General features: G+C 43.4%; 2 protein-coding genes across 3 annotated transcripts in view; one reads left to right on the top strand and one right to left on the bottom strand.

Annotated features, from left to right (window-relative positions):
• LOC124269566 (tetratricopeptide repeat protein 23-like) overlaps nucleotides 1-25944 on the bottom strand; it is a 33196-nt gene extending 7252 nt beyond the window's left edge. Inside the window, exons 1-8 of one of the 2 annotated variants that reach the window (XM_046704594.1) lie at nucleotides 25817-25944; nucleotides 18333-18476; nucleotides 16122-16290; nucleotides 13920-14043; nucleotides 13514-13670; nucleotides 11080-11205; nucleotides 8985-9111; nucleotides 1056-1146 (exon numbers count right to left, since the gene is read on the bottom strand). In XM_046704594.1, the coding sequence (XP_046560550.1) occupies nucleotides 1108-1146; nucleotides 8985-9111; nucleotides 11080-11205; nucleotides 13514-13670; nucleotides 13920-14043; nucleotides 16122-16290; nucleotides 18333-18460 (870 nt within the window). In that variant the 5' untranslated portion in view covers nucleotides 18461-18476; nucleotides 25817-25944 and the 3' untranslated portion in view covers nucleotides 1056-1107. Of the gene's footprint in view, nucleotides 1-1055; nucleotides 1147-8984; nucleotides 9112-11079; nucleotides 11206-13513; nucleotides 13671-13919; nucleotides 14044-16121; nucleotides 16291-18332; nucleotides 18477-25664; nucleotides 25699-25816 lie in introns of those variants that run through there. The other variant, XM_046704595.1, reaches the window with a different exon arrangement.
• Nucleotides 24127-24834, top strand: LOC124269559. The gene has a single exon (XM_046704590.1). It carries the CDS (start codon nucleotides 24127-24129, stop codon nucleotides 24832-24834), a length of 708 nt encoding a protein of 235 aa, XP_046560546.1.
• Nucleotides 25945-26107: the final 163 nt, after the last annotated feature.

Here is a 26107-nt window from a genome sequence, read left to right as displayed (position 1 = left end):
CGGATCTAATTTGTTGGAGAAACGAACTGTCCGGATTAACGAGGCTTCACTGTATACCCCTTTTTGATGATGGAGGATGGTGGAGGGGATCAAACTTTCTTTTATTCATATTATGGTGTTCCTCAATATAGTGGAGGAAAACTTAAAATGATGCAGGATTTAAACGAATCAAACGCATGTATTTGGTGATGACAAACCTCAAAACACAATCATGGTAAACTGAGATCTGAACTCTGAATTCACCTTTGACAAGTGGGCCACCCCTGCATTGATGACAGATAGAGATTCGATTATCACAAGTAGTGACAGAGGATATATCAAGTAGACAGTTGGGTGTGAACATCATGCTTACTTCACTGACAAACGCATGGATAACGACTTCATACATGAGTGCAAGGGTTCCCAGTACAGAAACATTGCAACAATGAAACACAAAAGTAGCTTATCAAATGAATTTGTAGGTATTGTAAATTCTGGCTACCCAAAAATACATCCTCATTATCTCCAGGGTATATACGCTACTTATAAACCTCCACTGCACCCTGATGCAATCTACGCCTCGGTCCTAAGATTTTATTACCTCCCTTGGCTGGGCTTTTATCCAATCAGGGAAGTTGGGAAGTTGGAGCGCACCAGTCACAACTCACTTTTGCTTATTTTATCTAACCAATTTAACTTGGCAAATATAATCGCTGCAGAGGTACTCTGAAAAGAAGTAGAAAGAGTTCTTGCACATATTTTTAAGATTCAGGACTCCGTCAATTTGTCTGTATGATTTCCCACACATCATATGAGTTGTACTGCTTAACAAACCTTCGCAAGTGCAGCTGTGAGCTTATCTTTGTTTTTTACACTGGCAAGCTCAGTTGCAAATGGCAGCTTAGCTGATTGGCTACCGTGAGAAAGTGGAGCCAGCAAAGGGAGGTAATAAAAAGCATCGGGCATTACATTGATGTACATTGTACTCAGCGAGATTTTATCAAATCAGATAATTCGAGATTATCGATGATGCTCAACATATAGAATATATTCAAATAAAGAAAAATGATACTTACTTGGCACCAGCTATGGAATGTGCCTTGTAGGAAGAGTTCTATAATCTTTCTTTCATGGTTGCCATGACGACCGAATTTTATTCTGTTCAAGGTACTCATATTAAGGAAAAACAGCAATCATGCATTTTAACCCTACTGCATACTACGTTTATAAAGGTTTGTCTCAAAGTCAGTTCAACCATTGTTGAAGCAAACTTCAGATTAAATGATCAATGCAATCACTTTGTACACAAGGATTAAAGGAAAGAGGTGTCAAAGACAAGGTCATGATAATAAAAATAAAAATGTACTCTTTAGAGTAAAATTGATATTTTATAACACTTTATCCTGACCCATGCCTCTTTTGCTTGTCTTCTTCTTCTTTTAACATAGTGGAACACTTTGTATCTCCCTAATTGAAGCTTTCTTCAATGTAAAAATCTACTAATTTAGTACTACTTCACCACGAGCGCCACTTCTTCCACAAGCTGCCGTAGGCCTCTGAGGCCACCTTCCCACCCATACAAAAGGCCTCATACTTCCTCCCTTACATACCGAGCCCATACATTTAAATCCTTCTACAGGGAAATCCAAAGTGTTATGTGGGTGAGGATGGAGGTGTATTTCATTAGCGAGTCAGAGATAAGTATGGGATAATACATCAATTTTACTCTTAAAAATTAAGCATATTTTCCCTATCCTGACTCCATGTCCTCTTGGTTTGTAGAACCTGAATGACGGCGCGCTGAGTGGAATATATGCAATACTCTTCTGATTTTGAATAATTAGTGATTTGAACTGCGTGATTTGATTGTAATAACCCCATGGGAACTCATAAAGGCACTGAACCTGGATGGAATTCCTGCTGCTTTAACTTGGTCAGGGCTGCCATGTAAAGGTTTGGTTTGCAATGTACTTATTATGATAAAAATAGGATATAACATTTAATACAATGCTTAAGACTAATAGACTTGAAGTCACATTGATGCTAGTATAAACTCCTTAGAGTTTCAGTTAGGCTTTAAACATACTTTAAGCATATAAACATAGTACTGTTTAAGGTGGCTGATTAAACCTTAAGCTTAGACGATATGGATATGGAGGGAAAACTCTTTAGGAGTTCTGTTAGTTTAATATACTTATATGATATAGATGGCGGAATGCTTGAGCTTCATAGATAATGAGAATAAGCTTTTAGCTGAAGATATATAATAGCTAAAACTCCTGTAGAGCTTTGTCCTAGAAAGATTAATTTAATATTTCTTTGCAAGGGTATCGATGAGTAGGAAGTACTGTGCTTGATAGATTCTAATTAACTTAAGCTACATATACAATGAGTCTCCCCAAAACTCTGTGTAGAGCTTTATTAGCTTAATAGATTTATATAATGTAATCCGATAGTAATTAAGCCGGCGATATGATAAGATTCTGCTAAATGGTATATAGTGCAGTGCAAACTCCTTAGAGCTTTATTAACTAATGGTACTTCTTTATGTTATAAACAGTAGTACTGAGCTCGCAGATATGATTTAAATCCTGGTAATATTATATGAGGACAGCAAAACCTCAGAAGAGAGTTTGTTATTTAGCTTACTAAGATTTCTTTGAGCTAATGCCAACCATACTCGCTTTGGCTGATATGGGACATTGAAACTTAAGCTATTCGATATAATTGAAAGCAAAAACCCTTTAGAGCTTGTTAGCTGTGCATACTTATATATGATATAAAACTCCTGAAGTGTATTTTGAGCTTGCTGATGATGGCGAAGGCTGGAAACCTTAAGCTAAATATGATGGGAGTACAGCAAAAACCTTGTATTGTAGTAAGTTCAACATACTATGGATAGAGGAAGTATAAACATGATGGGTATTTGAGCTTTAAGATATATAATGGAAACTCTAAGTTGTGACATGAGTAATACAGCAAAAACCCCACAGAGGGAGTTTTCGAGCTGGAATAATGCCATGCTATAATGTAAACTATTTAAGTTTCTAGTAAATATGATGAAACTTAAGCCAAAATATATAATAGTGCTGGTAAAAACTCTCGCGTAGAGCTCTTTTTGATAGCCAATATACCTATTATGATGGTAAAACATAGTACTTGCTACTTTTAAGATATGGCGAATAATACTGTAAGCCACATTGCAGATAGGGTCAGCAAAACCCGTGAGAGTTTGTTAGCTAATACATGCTATAATCCAGTAACCCATATTGCTTGGCGATATGATGAAATCCTTTAGTTGTAATAGCAAAACTCCCTTTGAGAGTTTAATATTAGCTTTAATATAATTTATATGGATATGAAATTGATAGTACTTGAGTCTTGGCGATATGGGCGAATAAGCTTAAGCTACCATATATAATAGCAAAACTCTGTAGGAGCTTTCCATATTGGAATATATTTTTACACATGAGTATAGTACTCATGCCGGGCGATGGTAATTAACTTAAGCCACGATATAATAGCCAAAACACTCTGTAGGAGGCCTTCCAGTTAGCTAATGCAATTTATCATGTAATCTCATAGTACTACTTTTAAGATATGGATTAACTTAAGGTAAATATATAATAAATCCAACTCTGTAGAGTTGTTAACTTATATATTGTTGTATGATGTAACTAATCATAGTACTGTGGATGATAAAAGGAACTTAAGCAAATTCTATATATAGCATGGAGTTTGCATTTAGCAAATGCTATAAGATAAGTAGAAATCTGTAAGATTGACTTTATCCTTCTCCGAGAGAACTGTCAACCGTTGTGCGAGCGTAATTCATTGATCACCGAATTCTGTGTGATACCTGAGATCGTTCCTACGGTGGTGATATATCTCTCAGATAATGGCTGGCAAACCACTCATATCGGATCTCCAGAAATAAATCCTCCCTTTATTCTTCAAATAATCATTTCCAGTAGATCAACTCTGTAGAAGCTAGCCTCCGAATTATCATGAGTATTAAAAAGCTCAAGTGGAGGTAAGTCTGATTGGGTCCATCCGCCTGTATGCAATGCACGAGTGGGCGACAGTTCTGATCCAAAAACGTATATAGTAATGCGTGAGACTTCATTCTGGATCTTCAGTTGATGATATGGAAATAATCTGCCGTACTTTTCCCTCCTAGTTCTTGGTCTCGGGTGGAGATAAATTCTACAGTGCTCTTTGCTGGCCATCGCGGATGTGAAACTCATCGCATCATGGAGTCCAAGCATGTCATCCAGGCGCAGTTCTATAAACCTCACTTCTGTGAGGTGTTGGGATGCCAATCTATGGGTCAGATCCCTAAGTTGGAGCTTGAAACTTCCGGCTTTAATTCTCCAATCAGAAAGCTGGGCGTAGAAGTTTCCACTAACCATCTAGCTGTGTTAGTATTTTGATGGATGAAATTCAGCTTGCAGTCTGGAGTGATCGTAGCCGTGGATTTGTGATCCACTTGTATCCCGCTTCCGTCTAGGTAATTCACTTTCGCGAAGTCTTACGGACCAGCGTAGGTGCAATAACCAGGTGCAGTCTTCGTCCTCGCCAGAACTTTATGCGAAAAATCGCCTGACTGGCCGTGGCTCCTCGGGCCCTAACTCTTGGGACAGTGGAGGTTCTCTAACCTGGAAGAAAGCAGCCCACCCGCATGGAAGGGTTCAGTGATTAACTGGACTCCAAAGTAGCTTTGCTCTGGCTCACTGGATATATATGTTGAAGCCGTCACCTTTCGTAACGTAAAAGTCTTGAACTGTGAACTACATCAGACCGTCCGCGCGTGAGGTCGCTGTCCATCGCTGTCCAAATCTGTGGAATTAAGCGGCATTTTGATTCTGTAGAATACCCGCTGTGATGCTCACCATCGCAGTGGCAGGAAAAACCCTTCCCGTATAAAATCTTGCCAGCCGTTGATATTAGCATAATCGCCGGTCTTCACCGTAGCTTCCCGGCTGCCCGAAAGTGACCACGCGGTTTCGAGGGTTAAAAGGTAAACGCTAAAACCTCCCGCCAAATACCCTCATTTCCGTAATATTAATGTTGCAGGTTATTTTCCTGGCTGTCGTGGAAAGTAATCCTTCAGCTCTTGAATAGGAATCGACTCCCTTTATATAAAGGTACAATAAACTCTGCAAGTTGTCAGCTTGTAGTGACTGTATACATGACAAACGTATCGCCATAATTAGTAAAGAGAATTTAATGCTGAACTTGTTGTACATATTTCTTCTCCAGAAAACTTCTGAATTTACGGCGAGTTATAATTTCATAAAAATAAGCGCTGCTGTTCAATTCCCTCGAGTATTGAATTATGTCTGCAGATCTCATGTAATGGTCACGCATGTAGATAATCAGAGTCAGAGTCCGGATTGCATATTCTAGCAACCGGTTACCGTGAAAGCGTTGGGATTCCGCAGAAGATCTATGAACGCCGCGATCTTTCAATTAATACAGCCGACGCTTCTGTGTTGTAAAATAGCCTGTGCAAATTGTCTTCGTAGGGCTTATAGATCGCATGGGCGGCATACAGTTGATAGTGACAACTTATGGCGTCTTGAACGGACTGAGGAGAAGCTAGTATATGACGAAAGTGGCTAGTATATGGGAGACCTTGGAGGAGATTTCCCTCGGTGGATCGGAGACTTCGGCCTGGAAGCATCCATTCTTAGATTTTCTGTGTGAAGTAGACTTGGAGCCATCACTTCCATGTATGGGGTATGAGCCGGGAGCCCGATCAGTATATATATATATGAGCCGCTGCTTCGGCGAATCCACCTCTGTGTTCAACAGGATGTGGGTCGGTGAAGCTGCCATAATTCGCTGACGTCACACGTCTCCAACTGGTGAGAGGCTCTTAGCCTTCTTCTGCCGCGTGGCCTGACTCTTCAGCCGGGCGTTCAGAGTCCGGACCAATATGCATGATGCGCTAGCTTCATACAGGGTGTGGTTCTGCTGGTTCTGGTATAAGTAGAGCTTCTGCAGATCATCCTATCATCTTCTGGTCGTGGTCACCTAAAACTGGCAGATGTAGAATCTCATTGATCGCTCTCTAGATCTATTAAGGTTACAGAACATACGCCTGGCGCTTTGAACTTTTATGGCTTTATGGCCATGGCTGTGTCCACATTCTGTGGCACTGCGAGCAATCGGGTCCCACCTTGAGGTAAGGTGGATGCATGCCTCGCATCGCCTTCTCTCTTCTATCAGGGTTATCAGTCTTGGCGCCTGAAGCCGCTTACCTGGAAGCTCGCGAAGAGAGATCCAGGGGTAAGTTTACCATCCAATATCGTGATCTCAGCCGCCTGGAGAAACGGCAATGATGCCCATCATCCTTCTATCCCTGCAGCATCGCTGATGAGAGTGTTGATGCTCTTCTGACGGTGGACTGTAAAGTTTCATTATCTATGCACGGGTGATCGGGAGACTCTGGACTCGGTAGACTTTGTGCAGACTGCGTGGTGACCTGTGAGGCGCATCGACGCGGTGATGTGTACTTAGAGATCGGGCTGCGGACTCATGCAGGAGATCGCCTTGGTGATCTGCGCCTATGGGTTGACCTTTCCTCGTACGCAGGAGGGAGAATGCTGATAGCTTCGCCGCTTCCTTTGTGTAGTTTCAGGTGTTCCTTCGCTGAAGGCCTCGCTAAGCTTCCTCTCATGTCCGGGTCCTGGGAACGGGCGACTTTACCTTCTGGCTGGCTTCCGTGAGGTCTGGTGGTCTGGAGTCCGCGATCCTGGCGATGAAGCCGGTGGGAAGGTGATGATCCATCCCGCCACAAGGCCTTCGCGTGGGCGGGCTGTAAGATCTTGGTCCTTCGCCGAGGTGGTTCATGGTACCTCCTTCGCTAAGGTGGCTTCGCTTCTGGCTGCTACGCTGACGGAGTGCTCTGGGGTGTCAGTTTCATGCTGGAAATCCTTCGCTGGCGCTCGTTGCCCTGGCTGGTTGCTTCCAGTCTGTAGTGGCCTCCATCATGATCATGATGATGCCGCGCAACAGTTCATCTGGGGACGGTCTTCGGCATTTGGCGGTGGGGTACCCTCTCTGCGCATGTTAGCGGGCGGGCCCTCAGGGAAGTCGCACAGATGCCAGTGTAGAGACAATCAGGCTGTGAAGCGGTTTATCTCTGCTGATGTCACTGTAAGCTGTCACCGGTCAGCTCTCTTCGGCGTGACGTTGGGGATGATGATCGGCTGATCATCATGAGAGAGCCCAGTTCAGCTGCTGAACAATCTCTCGCTGAGAAAAGTCCTGGTAGACTTCTGCCAGTTGATTTCCCCTCAGAGGTCGACGCTGCCCCTGGGAGTCGCGTAAGTCTGCGCTGAGTGGTGGCGAAATTTTAATGGACCCTCAGGAAGATCATCGAATATCAGCGTTGCGTTGGTACATCAGGCCTGCATGTTGATCCTGCGCGCTTTACATCACTGTTGCCTACATCGGTCATTCTTTTGATAGCCCAGATCATGTGACCTTGATGATCGCTGATCATCATACAGGGTCAAATCGCGATCGGAACAATCTCGCTTTCGAGAAAGTTCAAGTAAGACTTTGTTGATTTCCCCAGAGGTCGCGTTGAGATGCAGTAGAAGCCCTCTAGTGCTCGGGCTGCGACGATGGGGATGTCTGGGAAGCAGGACGCTTCTTGAGGCGCGGACTACGATCCACGCCCAAGCACCACTCTAGCGTGACCAGGCCCGACGGGAGGGGGCTCCACCAACAGCAGTAGACTCATGCAGGGTCTCAGGTGTATCAGTCATGGCTAGACTCTGCATACACGCCATTCCATTCGCTGCCTGCATACCAAACGAAAGTAATTATTTATTAAAGCAGAATTGAGACAAATTAGTACCGCAACTGCAACCTGAATAAAATGAAACATGGCGCAGTACAGCTAGGCATATTAAATGCGGATCAGCATGGCAGAATAAAAAGCGTAATGTGCAACAGTACAGAATTTTCATCAAACGTAATCCACTGAAACAACACGCAAGGCCCCGCTGCGAATAAACAGTAGAAACATCGAATTAAACATCTATCAAATATATATATATAATTGTTGAAGGATATTAGCTAAACCTCTCTATAGATGTCTATAATTTTAGGTAAATAAACTAAAAATAAAGGCTTCACACATTGTGCCCATGTGGGGAATCGAACCGGGTCTTAATTGACGATGGAGCTAACGCTTTAACCACTAGGCTACCCCACCGCCTCCCACACCTCAGAGGGGCACGCTCAATCTGATTATCATTACCCTGGATAACCCAAGCTGTCTGTGAGGTGCTAGAAGGTAGATAGTCACATGACTTACCCACCGGGTACCCATTTTCTGCTGGGTGAACAGAGGCAATTTTGAACATGGTCATTACAAAACTACACCCTACATCATTGGTTGTATTCTCCCCAAGGAGTTGAGATAGAAATTCGAGTGAACACTGACCCACACACCAGGGTGCTAGGCATACAGCACTTTGAGCCCACCCATGTGGAGTTGAAGCCAGATGCAAAATTAATTTCTCTTGTAGTTTATATTCCTGCCCTCTTGGACACTGGATAGAATAAGTTGACAGTACTCCTAAATTGAATCTTCCAAGAGTTCTGACAGAGCACCCTGGTTGATATGAGGCATTGCTCAAATTACCACTGGTTTGTCAGTCCAGACTGATTATAATATTTTCGATTATCTCAAAACTATATGAAAGTCAGATACGATGTTTTGACAGGACTGCGACGAAATTTTTATTAGATATGTGTATCTTTGTTAATAGTCCCTCTGCTTTGTCGGTTGTTTACAGTGAAATATACCTTGTTTTTCAGAACGATAATGATACTGGTCACACTGACTTTGCCTGATTGCACACATTTAGCTGGGATGGTCAGTTAAGAACCCGCTGTGGTACTACAATAAATTCCCACGCATTACTGCTAACGTGGCATAAAATAAATACACTGCAATTCAGTGATTCTGGAAGCAAGGATATTCTGCCGTAGTCGTGGTAGACAGGGATGAGGAGGAGACTGTCCCTGCCGTACCGAATCTCCATCAGCTCCAACACCTTGTCATAGTGGGCACTGGCTACTGCATACTTCTTCTGCTTACTGGCCAACCTGTAACACACAAAGTATTTAAAAGTCAGCTATGTGAGTCTAGGGTCAGATACTGTACTTTAGTAAAGTTTGTACAGTAACGTGATTCATGCTTACACAGTACATAATGTTGATGTACAGAGTGAGATAGACGATTGCACAACAAATGAGGTAAACATGTATGTGGTCCTCAGTCACAAATCAGTTGAAGTTCAGCAACATTGGGCACGGAGACTCCTTGTTTGGCAGCTTGAATCCTAAGAGTTTATAGGACTTCAGTCCTGCCCCACAACGCCCTTAGGCCTGTCTCATCTTAGGCAAGTGAGTTTGTTCCATATTGCCTCTGTTCACCCAGCAGAAAAAGGGTACAAGGGTACAGAAGTCATGTGACTATTAGCTTTCCAGTGCCTCACAGGCAGCTTGGGTTATCCGGGGCAATAATGATCAGATTGTACAGTCCGTTTGGCTCAAAAGCAGACCGATGAATTGCAATCTAACTCGAAAACTAATAAACATAACATACTCAATGAAACGCTGATCATAATCAAAACATCATACCCACTCTGTGAGGTTTTTGCAGAATTTTTGTCCTAAAAATGATAAAGCTGCTTAACAAACTATCATTAAAATATTGACACAGTTCACTGTTTGTTACGAGGGAGGAGTGCAGAGAAAGGGACAGCCAGGTGTTCGAGAAGCACGTTCACAGACAAAGTTATTTATTCATTAACCTGTGCTGTGCCGTCTCCATCCGTTCTCGAACACCTGGCTGTCCCTTTCTCTGCACTCCTCCCTCGTAACAAATAGTGAACTGTGTCAATATTTTAATGATAGATTGTTAAACAACTTTTTTATTTTTAGGACAAAAATTCTGAAAAAAACTCACAGAGTTGGTATGATGTTTTGATTATGATCAGCGTTTCATTGAGTATTTTATGTTTATTAGTTTTCGAGTTAGACTGCAATTCATCGGTCTGCTTTTGAGCCAAACGGACTCTAGTTTGTGCACTTTGAGCATGCTTAGGTATGGATATATGCGTGGCACTGGTACAAATATGCTAATATTTATGAAGATAATTGTTAAACAAGCAGAATTAACACTTTGTATATCAACCTTATTAATTGTGTAAACATCAATCATCTTACTGTACAGACTTAGCCTTTCCAGGAGTGTTGTACAGCATTTACTTGATAACATTTACTTGTTAGCATCAACACCGAAATGTCCATTACATTGATAATTAGGGCTCCAGATAATTGTTCAACATCAGGAGTACGTACTCCTTATTTTTTCAATATAGGAGTACTGCAAAAACTGAAGAGTACATTTAGAGTACTGAATGGAATTTACTGGAGTGTGACTACAACAAGATGAACAAGTGATACTGGTAGTAATTTGTTCATTATTCGTACAGCTATTTGATTAGTTGACTGTTTACAAGTCATCGAGGCACAGTCTTGGTTCTGAAAGAAACTTGTTTTTGTGCCGCCATGTTTACATACACATGCGCAGTTTTGACCAATCAAATTTAAACGAGATGATTCGATGCAGTACGCGGTTTCTTCACGTAAATTCAAAGATAGACACTGCTTGAAATCAGATTGATATGTTTTGGAAATATACATCTGTAAGCGATTCTAATACTGTACAACATTGATGTGGTGCGTATCTCCTACGTTTTCTAAATTAATCCCTACCATATCGTACATATTTGTTATCCGATACAAACGCCGTTACGACCCTTATCTGGAACCCTGGATAATAGAGAAGTTGTATATCCATAGAAGTCTCCCCATCGTTCATCACACCAACTTCTAAACGCCTCTCAAAGAAGGCATCATGGGGTCAGCTGTGTATGACAAACCCATGGTCAGCTGTGTATGACAAGCCCATGGTCAGCTGTGTACGACAAGCCCATGGTCAGCTGTGTATGACAAACCCATGGTCAGCTGTGTATGATAAGCCCATGGTCAGCTGTCTGGACTCACCTGGCCATTGCGAGGTACAGCCTGATGTCGATCTCATCACACTCGTCATCAGTCACACAGTCCAGCTTACTTCTCTCCTGGGAGATCCGGTCTGCCTTCGTCAGCGCCTGCTCTGCCTCGTTGTATGTAGGGATGTTAAGGCAACAGTTTTGGAAGTGTTTCAGTGTGTAATGATTTAAACCACAAGTCCTCACCATACCCTCGGTGTTAAAAATATACTGAACAACATTAGAAACGCACCACACTAAAATGCACCGACGATGCTCAGATATCATGGGTACATTTCAGTCTGACAGGGATATTTCGTATTATATGGGTGGTGTTGTTCAGTATATCAGTTTATTACTCACCCGTTGAAGATGTCACTGTTTAATAATTTTACTATGTTATTACACATTGTGTAATATCACCATGTGGTGCCGTACGTATGACGTAAAACTGGTTTACAGTTATGACGTCACAATGCTAATACCTCTGTCACAATAGTATTAGACCTTGCTTGACTCCACGGAAAGCTGAGAGTCATCACACTCGTTGAATTCTTAGGAAAGAAGTACTTTGCTCGATATTATTTTGCTACTGTTGGGTGTGTAATAAATAAAATACCAAACAATGTCCCGTGTAATATCATATTTATGAAACTCGTGAATGGTATTGGTATCTGACTCGCTTTCCCTCGTTAGATACCAAACCATTCACTCGTTTCATAAATATAGTATTACACGGGACAACGTTTAGTATTCTCTATATATCCATACATTCAAATACTACAGGACCTCAGCTCAAAGAACCACATTATTCATCATGGCAAATGAATTTGAAAATCTGTCAGAATTGCTTATTAACATTTGAATGCTGCACTCAGCAATATTCCAGCTGTAAATAATCAAGTCTGGACCAGACAATTCAGTGATCAACAGCATGAGCATCGATCTATACAACTGGATTGCAAGGACATGTGTCCACCAAATCAGCAAACCTGACCACCTGATCCTGTCGGTCGCCTCTTATGACAAGCATGGGTTGCTGAAGACAAATTCTAACCCGGACCTTCACAGGTTGAGTATTTTCTGAAATCAGGGTAGAATTGGAGTGGGAATCGTAGAGAGCATCACTGTATATGTTAAATGAAAACTAACTGCCACTTCATGACTGATGAAGATACATCATACTGAATTGCACGAAGCAAACATAAGCCTTAAAATGTACTTACAGTAGAGTACAAGCTACAGAACTAGGGACATTGGCCTTTCATTAGAGGGCATGGTTTATGATGGAAAGTACAGTTGGAACTAAGGAAGCTTTAACGAAGCGGTGTTGAAAAGAAAACTTCACAAATGACTATTATTATTATTATTATTATCACTATATGATATTTGTGTAGCGCCAATATCCAGCTCATCTCAACTGCTCAAAGGCGCCACCATCTGGTCATTTATCGCTGGATTCATGGGTTCTTGTGAGTGCATAGGGTTGTGTACTGTACACACACAAAGTTGACTCCAAGGTTTTCACACCCAGTCACAAGTGGGCTCAATCCCAGCATCTTAAGTTCGCTGGATCACTAGCCTGGTGCTTTAGATTGCTCGCTCACCACACACCCCGACGGTAACTCTGTCATGCTTACAGATAAACAGCGTGTCTAGAATGTTTGGCAAGAGTAGATGCCATAGTTTCAGGAAATAAGGAATGTCTCCTGGCTCCTTTTCATTAGATTTTATTAACGTAGTTTAGAAACTGTTTTTATCTGTAAAATATTTCAGGGGCTACATGTTAGTCGAGCTTTTTCGGTGAAAGCAATGTTTCAAGAACTGCTCATATTAATTCATAACAAAGTTTTTCACATTTCTGAGGTGACAAGACTTTCTATAACTTTATAAGACAACAGCTTTCAGACACAGGCTAAAGTTGCATACTGCACAGACAAAATAAAAACTGCTACATTCTTTCACTGTGAGTGAGTTTAGTTTTATGCTGTTTTTAGCAATATTCTAGCAATATCATGGTGGGGGACACCAGAAATGGGCATCACACACTGTACCCATGTGGGGAATTGAACCCGGGTCTACGGCATGACCAGCGAACGCTTTAACCACTAGGCTACCCCATCGACCCTCTTTCAATGTAGGGGTGGTGGGGTAGCCTAGTGGTTAAAGCGTTGGTTCGTCACGCCGAAGACCCGGGTTCGAATCCCCACATGGGTACATTGTGTGAAGCCCATTTCTGGTGTCCCCCGACGTGATGTTGCTGGAATATTAAAAAGCGCGTAAAGCCAAAACTCAGTCAGTCAGTCTTTCAATGTCAGTACAACCATTAACAGAAAGTCAATTTCTGATTTAATAATTTCAACCACACCAGCAAAACAGAATGAAGATATCAGTAGATATTATACAGATCAACGACACTCGTTGGGCTGATTGCTGTTAAAGGATATTTTTTGAGGATGGTGAGAGCCTTGCCCAAGATGTAGTAGACGCGGATGAGGACGTGGTAGATGTTGGCCTTCTCTTTGTGGGAGCTGGAGGTGTGGACGCCGTGCAGCATGATGTCCTTGGCACTGTCGGAGTGGAACTCAGCCTGTACAGCATAGCCTGACACAGAGAGACAGATACTCACATTTCTATATGTTACAGTTTAGGATACTTTCTGATGAATTAGCTTGGGTTGTTTAATTTGCTTTATAGATTCTTATTGTACTTGATTTGGCTGGTTTGACAATTGCTTCATTGCATTAAATTATAATATCTCCATTTGGTTTGTTTCTTTTTGTTCTGGTTGGTCATTTCTGTCTAACCAAATGTTGTGTTAGGTTACATATGCACACTGCAGGAATGACCTACCTTTCAAGTCCAGATATGCTTCTGCTAGGTCAACGTGACTGGCTGCAAACTTCCAGTGGTTGTTGCCGTATACAATACGAGCTAGGGCTGTGCAGGTGACGTACTCCTTGATAGCTTTGTCTGCCTGAATACAGAGATGCACATCGTGAGCGACAAGTCACTGATCACTGATGGGACACTGGGAAAGATCAGTCATTTATCTCACATGCACATTGTGAGGGACCAGTCACTTATCTCACGTGCACATTATGAAGGATCAGTCATTTATCTCACATAGACATTGTGAGCAAATTGATTGGGAATGAACATTGTGAGGGATCAGTCATTGATCACTGATGGACATTATGAGGGACCAGTCATTTATCTCACATGTACATTGTGAGGGACCAGTCACTGATAGACATTATGAGGGAACAGTCACTGATGGACATTGTGAGGGACCAGTCCTTTATATCACATGCACATTGTGAGGGACCAGTCACTGATGGACATTGTGAGGGACCAGTCCTTTATATCACATGCACATTGTGAGGGACCAGTCACTGATGGACATTGCCAGGGACCAGTCCTTTATACCACATGCACATTGTGAGGGACCAGTCACTGATGGACATTGTGAGGGACCAGTCCTTTATACCACATGCACATTGTGAGGGACCAGTCACTGATGGACATTGTGAGGGACCAGTCCTTTATATCACATGCACATTGTGAGGGACCAGTCACTGATGGACATTGTGAGGGACCAGTCCTTTATACCACATGCACATTGTGAGGGACCAGTCACTGATGGACATTGTGAGGGACCAGTCCTTTATATCACATGCACATTGTGAGGGACCAGTCACTGATGGACATTGTGAGGGACCAGTCCTTTATATCACATGCACATTGTGAGGAACCTGTGTGTGAATCATTTATCTCACATGGATATTGTGAGCAAATTGATTGGGAATGGACATTGTGAGGGATCAGTCATTGATCACTCATGGACATTGTGGGGATCAGTCATTGATCACTGAAAGATATAATGAAAGGATCATTCATTGATCACTGACAGATATCATGAAAGGATCAGTCATTGATCATTGACATATCATGAAGGATCAGTCATTGATCACTGACATATCACTGACATATCACGAAGGATCAGTCATTGATTACTGACAGATATCATGAAGGACCAGTCATTGATCACTGACATATCATGAATGATCAGTCATTGATCACTGACATATCATGAAGGATCAGTCATTGATCACTGACAAATGAAGGATGAGTCATTGATCACTGACATATCATGAATGATCAGTCATTGATCACTGACATATCATGAATGATCAGTCATTGATCACTGACATATATCATGAAGGATCAGTCATTGATCACTGACATATATCATGAAGGATCAGTCATTGATCACTGACATATCATGAAAGATCAGTCATTGATCACTGACACATATCATGAAGGATCAGTCATTGATCACTGACATATCATGAAGGATCAGTCATTGATCACTGACATCATGAAGGATCAGTCATTGATCACTGACATATCATGAAGGATCAGTCATTGATCACTGACAGATATCATGAAGGACCCGTCATTGATCACTGACATATCATGAATGATCAGACATTGATCACTGACAATGTGAAATATCATGAAGGATCAGTCATTGATCACTGACAGATATCATGAGGGATATCAGTCACTGATCACTCATAGACATAGTGAGGGATCAGTCATTGAAAGACTATTTTCTAGGGATTAGTCTTTTATCATAGATGGGCATTGTGAGGGATCAGCCTTAACTATCTGAAGTATGCATAGTCATCACTTTGATCAGAATCAGGTCATTTTGAGTTCCCCAAACACATACTTTATTACTATGATTTTTGGTACTGTGTACTTAACATTTTGTTATTTTGTACAGTTCATGAATCATGCAACATAAATCATGTAACATCATTTTGAAAACTGAAACAATAATTTGAGAAGTTCATAGTTAATGTGAAACCTTTTGGCCGAATTACACTGCGATTCATTTAACTCAATCCAAATTCAGCAAAAACAAAGAGTTAAACATTGGTTATGATCAGCTTGAAACATATCAATACAATTCATACTTTAACTACCGGTAATCGAACATTGTAAAATACATCTTTGTTTCAATCCATTGACCATACATCCATCTACCTTCTTCAAGCGAGAGTATTTCTTGGCCCTGTTCTGAGCATCTCTCAGTTTGTCATCAGGCGGAGTCATGTCAACTGCAACACGGCCATTAACAGTTTTAACATTCCTCATCCTCCGCCTCTGTCTGGACGTAGATTGTGGTGAATGGGTATCATCATCTTCATCAGACCTGTATCATACAAACTAGCATTGTAATAATGTCAGTTACTGAGATAAACACATGCACTTTTCTCTTATGGAAATTGGTCAGGATCTCACATCCTCATAAATAAATATTTTATGCATTCTTTCAACTTATCAGTGACTCTGTGGTGGATTTGGAAAATACTGCGTTCTGGAAGGTAAATCAGAGGTTTCAAATCAAAATGACCACCTCGGACTGAAACAGCCAGTTAGACATCTGAATTCCCACAGAAGCTAATATTTTTTTATAAAATGTCTTCCTGAATCCCTGTTGGTGTTTTGAAATAATAGAAATAAGAACAGGTCACAACATCCACACTGACAATACGTTTCATTACGTCTGTTAGCTTTTAATGAAGGAAAACCAACTTCTATGGATAGTCAATATCTTTAATGCAATGAGTGTGACGTTTCGGTGCAGGTACGAACACTGTTATCACTTGCTTGATAAGGGTGTTAGTACTATTACCTTAGGTTTTCGGGGGTGTTGTACCCTTATTACCTAGGCAATCTGTCTAGCCACTCTGATTCTGGGGATGATGTAGCTAGATGGATAATCAAGGATAAGTCCAGTATGGTGTTCAAGTCCGGTTTATTTTAACATGAATTCTTTCACAAAGGTCCTCAAATATTTCCTAGATTTCCTGGTTTACATGTAACACAGATTCACACATCTCCTGGAAGAACTTGTTGGTTTCTTTCCCAATTCCTAAAGTTACAATTTCATCTGAGCCAATCTCTCAATATGCAGAGAGAACCTCTCAAGTCAACGGCAGGGCTCAGTCTCTCCCGCTCTCTCTCAGTCAGCTAGTTTTTAGTTCTCTTCACAATTTCTGGGCTCCTCCCCCCCGAAATGATGTCCTACCTCCTACAGAAATGCCTCATATCCAATCTTAATAATTAGTTACTTTCATTAGTCCCTTTCGGAGACTTTATTTGGTACCATCAATTTCTTCCAGTGATAAAATGACATTGCTAGTTATCCTTAAGCCATACATCAACCCAACGTTGACATATCCGACTAATATCTCAGACTGGTAGATGCCAAAACATACTTAATCAAAATCATTTCAGATCCTATGCATGCCCCTTTATTGACAAACTGACCAAACTGACCATCTGTATCCCAAATGTCCATCCACCCAATTTGTGTAGAAACACCAGTTTGAACGTTTCACCCTCATTGATGTCAATTCAGAGAATTTGTTATTCCCCCCAAGAAAAGTGAATCAATAACAGTTCAGTTAGCTTGGTCAATGCACTTTCCCAGTACATTCACCCTTCTGAACTTAACTTCAAATTTTCCTTAAATATTTATAAAATCTATATAATGTTTTCAACTCTAAATACCCTGGTTATAGTACCTACACTGAAACATCACACTCATTGCAAAAAAGAAGCTGACTATCCATAGAACTTGGTTTTCCTTCATCTTCACAATTTCAAAAATGCCTCTCAAAGAAGCTTTTCATGAACATTAGCTGATACTACAATAGCAATTTTGTGAATACATCAATACCGGTACATGATACGAGGTCAATGTAAGTCTGAGTGATGGTAACAGATTATGACATGGTCTGACTGCCATCATCTGACATGCTGTTGTGTGAATGGGCAATGTGGTAGCCTTGTGGTTAAAGCGTTCGCTCGTCACTCAGATTCGATTCACCAAATGGGTTGAATGTGTGAAGCCCATTTCTAGTGTCCCCCCGTTGTGATATTGCTGAAATATTGCTAAAAGCAGTGTAAACCCAACTCACTCAGTCACTGTTGTATTATATTTTCATCTCATCGTCCAGACACTAACTATATGAAATACACTGACGTCATAATATTAGTAGTTATGATATCTTTAATTGTAGGGTGCCATATTACGTCAAAAGAAAAAAATACTTTCTTCTGACATAAATGATACTCTGTTCGAAAACTAAAGACACCATAAATAATATCCCTGAACACTACTTTTTTAACCAATCCTGATACATGTCAGAATCTGATTGTAATTTGCATCACCATGAAGTTACTTACTCAAACTCTGAGTCATAATCCTGGTCTGAGTGATCACGGGGTGAGCGGTAGCCACTGCCATGTCCGATCTCCACGACTGGAACAACCGGTGCCACTGCTTCCAAGGAGATGTCTTCTATATCAGACATATTGCCCACTTCTCAGCTGGAAGGGAAATAAGGTATTTTTTTGGTAATTCAACTTAGCATGAAGTAAATTCTCAAAAGGACACCTTAGAGAAATAAAGCATGTAACTGGCTAGGAAAATATGTAACTTTCTTTGTAGTTATATTCCTATTTTGGGATGCACTGACTTCATGTCTTAGGTTTGATAAGTGAACGCCTTAACCACTTGGCTATCCCATCACCCACTTAGCTCAGCGCAAACCAATGCACATACGAACTTCCTTCAGAAGGGGATTTGGAAAGATTACATTTTTCAACAGAAGTGTCTCTAGAAAACTCAAATGTTTTGTGTTTTCACTAAGTTAATTTGGAATACCAGTACCACAAAATACTTGTGTAAAGTCGGATTAACTAAATTTATACATTCATACCAAGGTGATTTTGTTTCAGGGTCTTTTAAGTAAAGAGGTTTCTGGAATCATTCGGTTAAGATGCCAATTTTCGTTGAAGATTGTGTGTTGTAATGCGCTAACATCTACACACATGTGGCCCATGTAGTTTTGTACATACTTATATCAATTTCAATCCAAGTAAATATGTTCCGTACAAAAATGTATATTTTGTTAGCTTTATTGGTTGCACCAGTGAGGTATATCAAACAAAGGGTATCTGTAGTTTAGTGTAACTTAGCTAACTGCCCCATTAGCAGAAGCTCAATATGATGATTTCTCAAGCTAACACTGCTTGTTAAACTGAATGCTCCGTTCGCCCTGGCCATTTGAAATGTTTATGGTGATCACCGGGTCACCCTTGCTAGAGATAGTGGTAATGACCGGTGTCGGGAGGTGATAGGAACAGCCGGAAAAACAGCGAGTCTATGCCAGCCATTCTGTGAGTACACAACGCCTTATCTGGGGTCTACATAAATCCTTAGGTTAGGGCTATATTACCGCAGAGTGCGAGCCATAGCTAACTCCATAGGTGTTCCGCCGTAGGTGAACGAGTTTTCACTACAGTGACGCCGCGAACACCGTTCCTGGGTGGGAATTTCCGTTTTTCTACCTCGGGAGATCGCAGCGCAGTTTTCAGTTTTCCCGCTATTGGGGAGAGAGCGTAGTCTGCGACATATGTGTCGTAGGACTGTGTGTCAGCCAGCGTACTGCTGTTTAGGATATTTTTAAAGTTATTCCGGGGCGTTCTCGGAAGGTTAGCTTGGGGAAATCTTCTACAAAATAGATTAATATAAGTTTTTTCAACTTCGGTCGGCTCACGTGCAGGTCACGTGGGTCGGCGCACCCGACTGGTGCTCCAGCCAACCTGGCTGGCATACTGTGCTATCTAACTTTCTAAGATTTTGTTAGGCTTCTAAAGTTATCAGGGGCCCGGATTATTGAACATTCATCGTGTGCTGGACAAATTTTGGATGTTGTATGACTTTATTGATGTTATGCACTGTGTTACTCTTGTGAACTGTCTGCGCATGTCAAGAAGGAAGTGGCAGTGTTTACATTCGAGGGATGTGATGTGTTGTTCCGGGAGTGCAAACGAACAGCGGATAGCCGTAAAACACTAATTTTTGTGAATTCCATTGACGGGAGCTCGGACACTCATATTGTGTTTTATGGGGAAGGACTATTCACGGAAAGATTATTCACGGAAGGACTATTCACGGAAATATTAAAGCGTGAGTGCTAGAAACTGGACTTTATAGGCTATACACTATGGCTCAACAACCCATTTATGTAAATCTTTCAACCGCGAATGATTTGAAGGAGAGAGGACTTTCCCCAAGTCAAGTGAAATCATTGGTGACAATGAGGAAAACAGGGTTTAATATTACCGCTGTGGACATACCGGACTTGGAAGAATTTAATCATGATGCAGATTTAGTGTCAACATTTGATTACACCCCAAGTGGGAAGTTGAAGAACCGTATCCAACCCATCAAACAGGATAGTTTGGAAGATAACATAGAGTCAAAGGGTACCACAGGTTCAGAAGGCTGTTACTTGCCGAGGCGCAGGACAGTGACGATATACAGATGCAGGCCAATGAGAGTAATACCCAACAGAGCTCAGGATGGGAATCGGCACGTGGAGCACACGGTTTTGGTTCACGGGATACCAGAATGGTAAACATGATGGACAGAATGATGCGGTCAATGGAGGACTTGAACAAAAGGAACGCAGATTTCATGATGAGGACGGTGAGCGAAATGTCCATGAACAGTGTAGAATTGTGTAAAAACACCTCTGCAGCAGTGAAGGATAACGCTGAGGCAGTGGAGAGAGCAATTCACCGGCTAGATAGCCAAGGACATCCACTGACATCGCCGTATGGGTTCAGTCCGTATGGTCCCTATCCCAGGGGTATGCCTTTCGGATCCCCAGTCTCCTGGACGGACGTACACAGTGGACCAAACCCTATTGTAAGATGGGAGCAAGGTGGCGGAGGGATGGAGGGCTGGTTCCAGGGCGTAAAGCCGGAGCCGGCCACACCAGAACAAGCGGCGGGATTGCATCATGAAGCCCCTGTGTGCAGGAAAACAAAACCTGGGGAATGCAATGAAGGATATGACCCTATGAGTAAGATGCTGGATGAGAGAACTGCCAGGAGGTCCGCTTCCGAGTTACCGTCTGTGCATGCAGTGAGGGAGGAGTGGATCAGAATAAAGGAACTGGAGCAACTTGTTGCTAGATTTGACCATGAACCATGTATGACCGATGTCTATGCCAATGAGGAGCGTTTACAGGCAGTGACTGCTGCAATATCAGAAATGGAACTAGAGGACTACTATGACATTGACACTGATGAAGAGCTGAGACTATGGAATTACCTGCTAGAGCTTCTTCACACTCGTCACAGGAATTTGGAGTTGACACGAGCCTGCACAAGATCTTCCAGGAGATGCTGTGCAACTTGGACTGGATGGAAGGGACCACAGCCTGGCTTACATCTGAGGGTGATGGTTGGCACCTGATGGAGGTGGAGGATCTCGTGCAGCAGCAACGCCTATTGGAAGCAGACATCCATGTAGTGGCAGAGAAGGTGGAAACTGTGAACAGTTCAGCCTCCCGCTTTACTGAAGACTTACTTGTGGGACTTCTGTGACCCTGATGTGGTCGAAAACTTAATGCTTATTTTGGAATCGGCATGATGAACTGAAAAACTTGTTGAGCAGAGACGATCTCGTGTGGAAGAGGATGTAAAGCAGCGGCAGCTCTACAGGAACATGAAAGATGAGGAAGGATGGATCAGGGATAAGAAACAACTTATGTCATCACTTGACTTTGGACTTAACCCCACCAGTACTCGCCTGCTGCTTAACAAGCATGACACGATGGAGGTTGAGATGAATGCCCGTCACAGCCATCTCCAGTCAGTACTACAAGTGGGAGACATTCTCGTTGCTGCAGGCAATTTCTGTGCTGACAAGATTCAGCAACACATCAATGAGGTCAGACAGCAGTGGCGCAGCCTGGTGGACCTCGCTGATGAACGAAGAAAGCGACTGTTTGTTGCCATGGATTTCCACCAGTTCGTTGCTGATTCTGGCAAGGTTGACACTTGGATGAAGGACACTTTACAACTAGGGTCCATGGAAGACGTTGGCAAGGATGAGGCCAGTGTTCTATCGCTTCTCCAGAAACATGAGGAGGTGACTGAGGAGCTCAAAAGCTATCAGAATGTTATTGTGAACCTGCATAAGCAGGCCATCGGTCTGGGAGAGGAGTACTGTGAATGTCCTTTGGTCAGGAGTCGATTGAATAATATTGACTATTGTTACCAGAGACTTCTGGAACTCGCTGAATGGCGGAAGCAGAGACTGGTTAATGCACTGTTTCAGTACAAAGTCCTCATTGAGAGTGAAGGTGTGGAAACAATGATTGATGAGAGTGAACACACGCAGGATGATGCAGTCCTGGACCTCGGGGATGATGATGGTTCAGTAGACTTGGATGAGGGGGATGTTGTAGATTATGAAGGAGTGAGGGAGGGTTTGACTGTCCCCGAAGTACCCTTGGTTCCTGCCCTTGCTACACCTACTACACCAGCAAATATCAAGACTGTTGCTCCGGCAGACAAATCAACGCGTTCTGCAGCAGCGACACAGGGAGTTCCTGCTGGGAATGCTACTCGATCATCTTCACCTAAAGTAGCTGTATCAGCAAACACAGCAACAGAAAAAGGGAACATTCCTAAGCATCCGGTCACTCTGTTCGACCAAACAGATGATTCTTTTGAGGTGAGTCTTGATGACACTCAGATGAATGAGATTGTTGCGGACTGGAAGGAGAACGATGGAGAAAGAAAGACTGCTGACAGAGACACCTCAGCAACAACTGATGAGGTTGTGAGAGGTTGCGGAGAGAATATCAAAGCGAGAACAGGGGGCTTAAGCATGATAGCAGAAGGGGGTCTACCCCCCTGGCCACCAGATGGCGCCCTAGTGAGCTGTGGTAAGGAGGATGCAGATGGTGTTCTCCTCAGCAACACAGGTCTGAACGTTAAATGTTTGCCGCTGGGGATACCCGACGGTCACACCAGGGAGGGTGGTCAATCTCCCGTTTTGGAGATGGGGGCTTCGATAACAGGTAAGGCAAGCCTCCAAATGGATGGAGAGACGTACCGGCAGGAGGTGCTGGTGGCACAAATCAGCAATCAGCTCATCCGGGGACTTCACTTAGCCAACAGGCACTGCACAAACATTGATATGCAACAATGGACAGTTACCATTGGCGGGTGTGAGATCCCGGTAACGTTCAGGACCAGAGAGTCTGTTGTGTGCCAAGGGGCCATTCCAAGGGCAGTGTCGTGTGCACCGCACACAGCTACCAGACTACCATGCCTTGACAGTCAAGAGTTGAACCAATCCCCGGTGGAGCCTGTTTCAGAAACCAGGCGGTGTGCATTAAGCTTGGGGAACCTACATCAAGGGCAATGCTCTGCCTGGGCGTATTTGATCAACCCGGCTGACCCCTTAGTGAAGGTACACAAGGGTCAGCACGTTTCCAATGCAGTTGAAGACAGACAGGGTGGGGAGACCAACAGCGTTATCTATAGGGCCTCTTCCATTGCGAAGGTAGGGGAGGTTGTCCTACGGAAACTGCCATTGCTAGACATGCCCAACGAGATGGACATGTGTATTTTGGACACAGACGGCTCTGGCCTAGCTGTCAGGATTGAGCTACCATTAGGGCAAGAGAGAGGGGCCAGCTGTGGTCGTTGCTCATTAACCCCAGAGCAGCAGGGGTATGGCCAAACTCACAAGAAGATGCTGGTGGATGTTCACCTTCCAAGAGAGTATTGCCACTACCTGTTGGGGCATTATTTTCTGATGCGAATGGACCACAACAGTTGGAGGTGGTCGCTTAATTTCGAATCGTCTGACAGACAGCTGGCCTGCTGGCCTGAGACACTGAGCCCATATGACATGAGGGTTGAATATCGTCCAGGGACCAAAGACCTGGCCGATGAAGCAGACTGTGACAGCTGCCAGAGGTTGGTTGAGTTACACAAGCTCCCATGCCGGGGCTGTCAAAATGCTCGCCAACGACGGGACCAGTTCCACAAGGACGTAGAGTACATCCTTCCATTAGCTGTCTGACCTTGGACAGTCAGGGGGGTAACAGGGGTGGAAGATATCAGCTACTTGGGAGAGATCCCTACCAGGTGGGACCCCGGGGGGATGAGCAAGAATCAGACAGAAGATCAGGGGCATTCTCTTGAAGCGCAGAGTGACCCCAAATCCTACCCGGAGAAGATTCACACTGATCCCAAGTGTAGGACAGTTGCGGGATTGCACCTCAGAGTAGACGCCAATCTGGTTGACAGGGCGTTCCGCCTGCCGCTACGTCTTTGGCGGGACGTCCTCTGCGTGGTGGGGCTGGACGACACCGCAGAGGCCAACGAGTGGAGAGGACAGGAAGAAGTGTTGAGGGAGCTGGCACCGAACATCCCGGCTGGGTGCCCGGTAGTGGTATGGGTTCGTGGGCCTGAGGGGGATGAGCTGGCCGGATCATCCTACACCCGGGTCATCCGGGTGTTGAAGGAATGCCTTCCCCAAGATAAACCCTTGGTAGTCCCCAACTCCACCAGAGAGGAGGGGACGGACCAGGAATGGTTGGAGGGGTTCCCACAATCTTGTTTCAGTTTCACCTCCCGGGTGGTGGAATTTCCCCAGGGCCAGATGGTGTGGTTAAGGGCGGTGCCAGAGGATAGGGTGCTGATGGGGACAGACTGTCCCGACACTGGACCAGAAGGTTGCACCCTGAACTCCAGTGTTGCTGTGCTATGTGGCGCAAGTGGTAGCAAGAAAGAGGGACTTCTCTTGACCACAAACGTCAACGCTCGGCTGTTCATTCTGGGGGACGCCGTGGGTCTCATCCAATGGTAGGGTGAGGCTCGTGTAATGCCTAATGTTTTCTGGGCTCCACCCAAGACAGGGTGGTGTCTGTGTGCGCCAGTAGCAGCCAGTTGGCCCCACCTAATGGCTAGGTGGGGTTGGATGGCCTTTGGCAGGTCATTAGTGTCACTCCGCAGCGGAGTGGGACTTTCCTAGAGACTGTAAAAGACTGCGGGTCTTACTTGTTGGTACGAGTGGGACCCGAACCCTATATGTTATGGACGATTGGTCCCACCGAGGATACGGTGGAATCCACACCAGAAAGCCGGAAGCTAGGTGCTTGCGGAATCAGTGTGACTGAGGGGAGGACCCCTTGGTGTGCCGCACAGAAAGGATACCCCTCGGGAGACAGTTACGAGAAGACCCCTTGGCTGAGGACGGCATGGTGTACTTCCTGTGGAGGGTGTACTTCCTGTAGAGGGGGGCCTTTTAAAACAGGGAGGAATATGGTGATCACCGGTCACCCTTGCTAGAGATAGTGGTAATGACCGGTGTCGGGGAGGTGATAGGAACAGCCGGAAAAACAGCGAGTCTATGCCAGCCATTCTGTGAGTACACAACGCCTTATCTGGGGTCTACATAAATCCTTAGGTTAGGGCTATATTACCGCAGAGTGCGAGCCATAGCTAACTCCATAGGTGTTCCGCCGTAGGTGAACGAGTTTTCACTACATGTTGATAAATAAGGCAAGTTTGAACTTCTACATGGCTGTCTTTGATTTCCATGTCAAAAGATCCTTTCTAATCGAAGATCTCAAGCCCCGTAGCATGTGTTGGTTGACAGTATAAAAGACAGCGTACGCAGAGATAAAGCAAAATTACAATTAGCTAGATTTAGCAATGCTCCGACACATTCCGGATCTCTCCAGCTGTTCACTACCGACACTATGTCACAGTGACATATTCATTTGACAACCAAACTATCGGGTCAAACGGTTCTATACAGATTCACTAAGTGTGCTCAAAATCAAAACCTTTTCGTTCCACGAATACACACAATCCTTGCTTCAAACCAACTGCATCACGACGCGTTGTTATTTGTTGACATCCAAGGACGCCATTTTGTATTACTGGTGATGATGGGATATGACTATTTTTTCCCAACTTGATTACCTTCGTGACTAGTGAGGTAAAATACAACCATGTATGCAGTAATAACAAAAATCCTTTGACACAATGAATAATAAACACTAAATTATTTTAAATCTCGTTTGTTGGGAATCAGTTGTACAGATATCATAAACCATTGATCGGCAAAAAGAAAC

Source organism: Haliotis rubra, unplaced genomic scaffold (genome assembly GCF_003918875.1).
Source record: "Haliotis rubra isolate DU_JTF1 unplaced genomic scaffold, ASM391887v1 Scf1456, whole genome shotgun sequence".
NCBI classification, from domain to species: Eukaryota; Metazoa; Mollusca; class Gastropoda; order Lepetellida; family Haliotidae; genus Haliotis; species Haliotis rubra.
The sequence above is the reverse complement of the archived record's forward strand: the minus strand, read 5'-3'. Positions and strand labels throughout refer to the sequence as shown.

Excerpts from the sequence above, each read along its gene's own strand:
- LOC124269559 (XM_046704590.1), top strand. The coding sequence starts at position 24,127 with ATGAGCAAGAATCAGACAGAAGATCAGGGGCATTCTCTTGAAGCGCAG.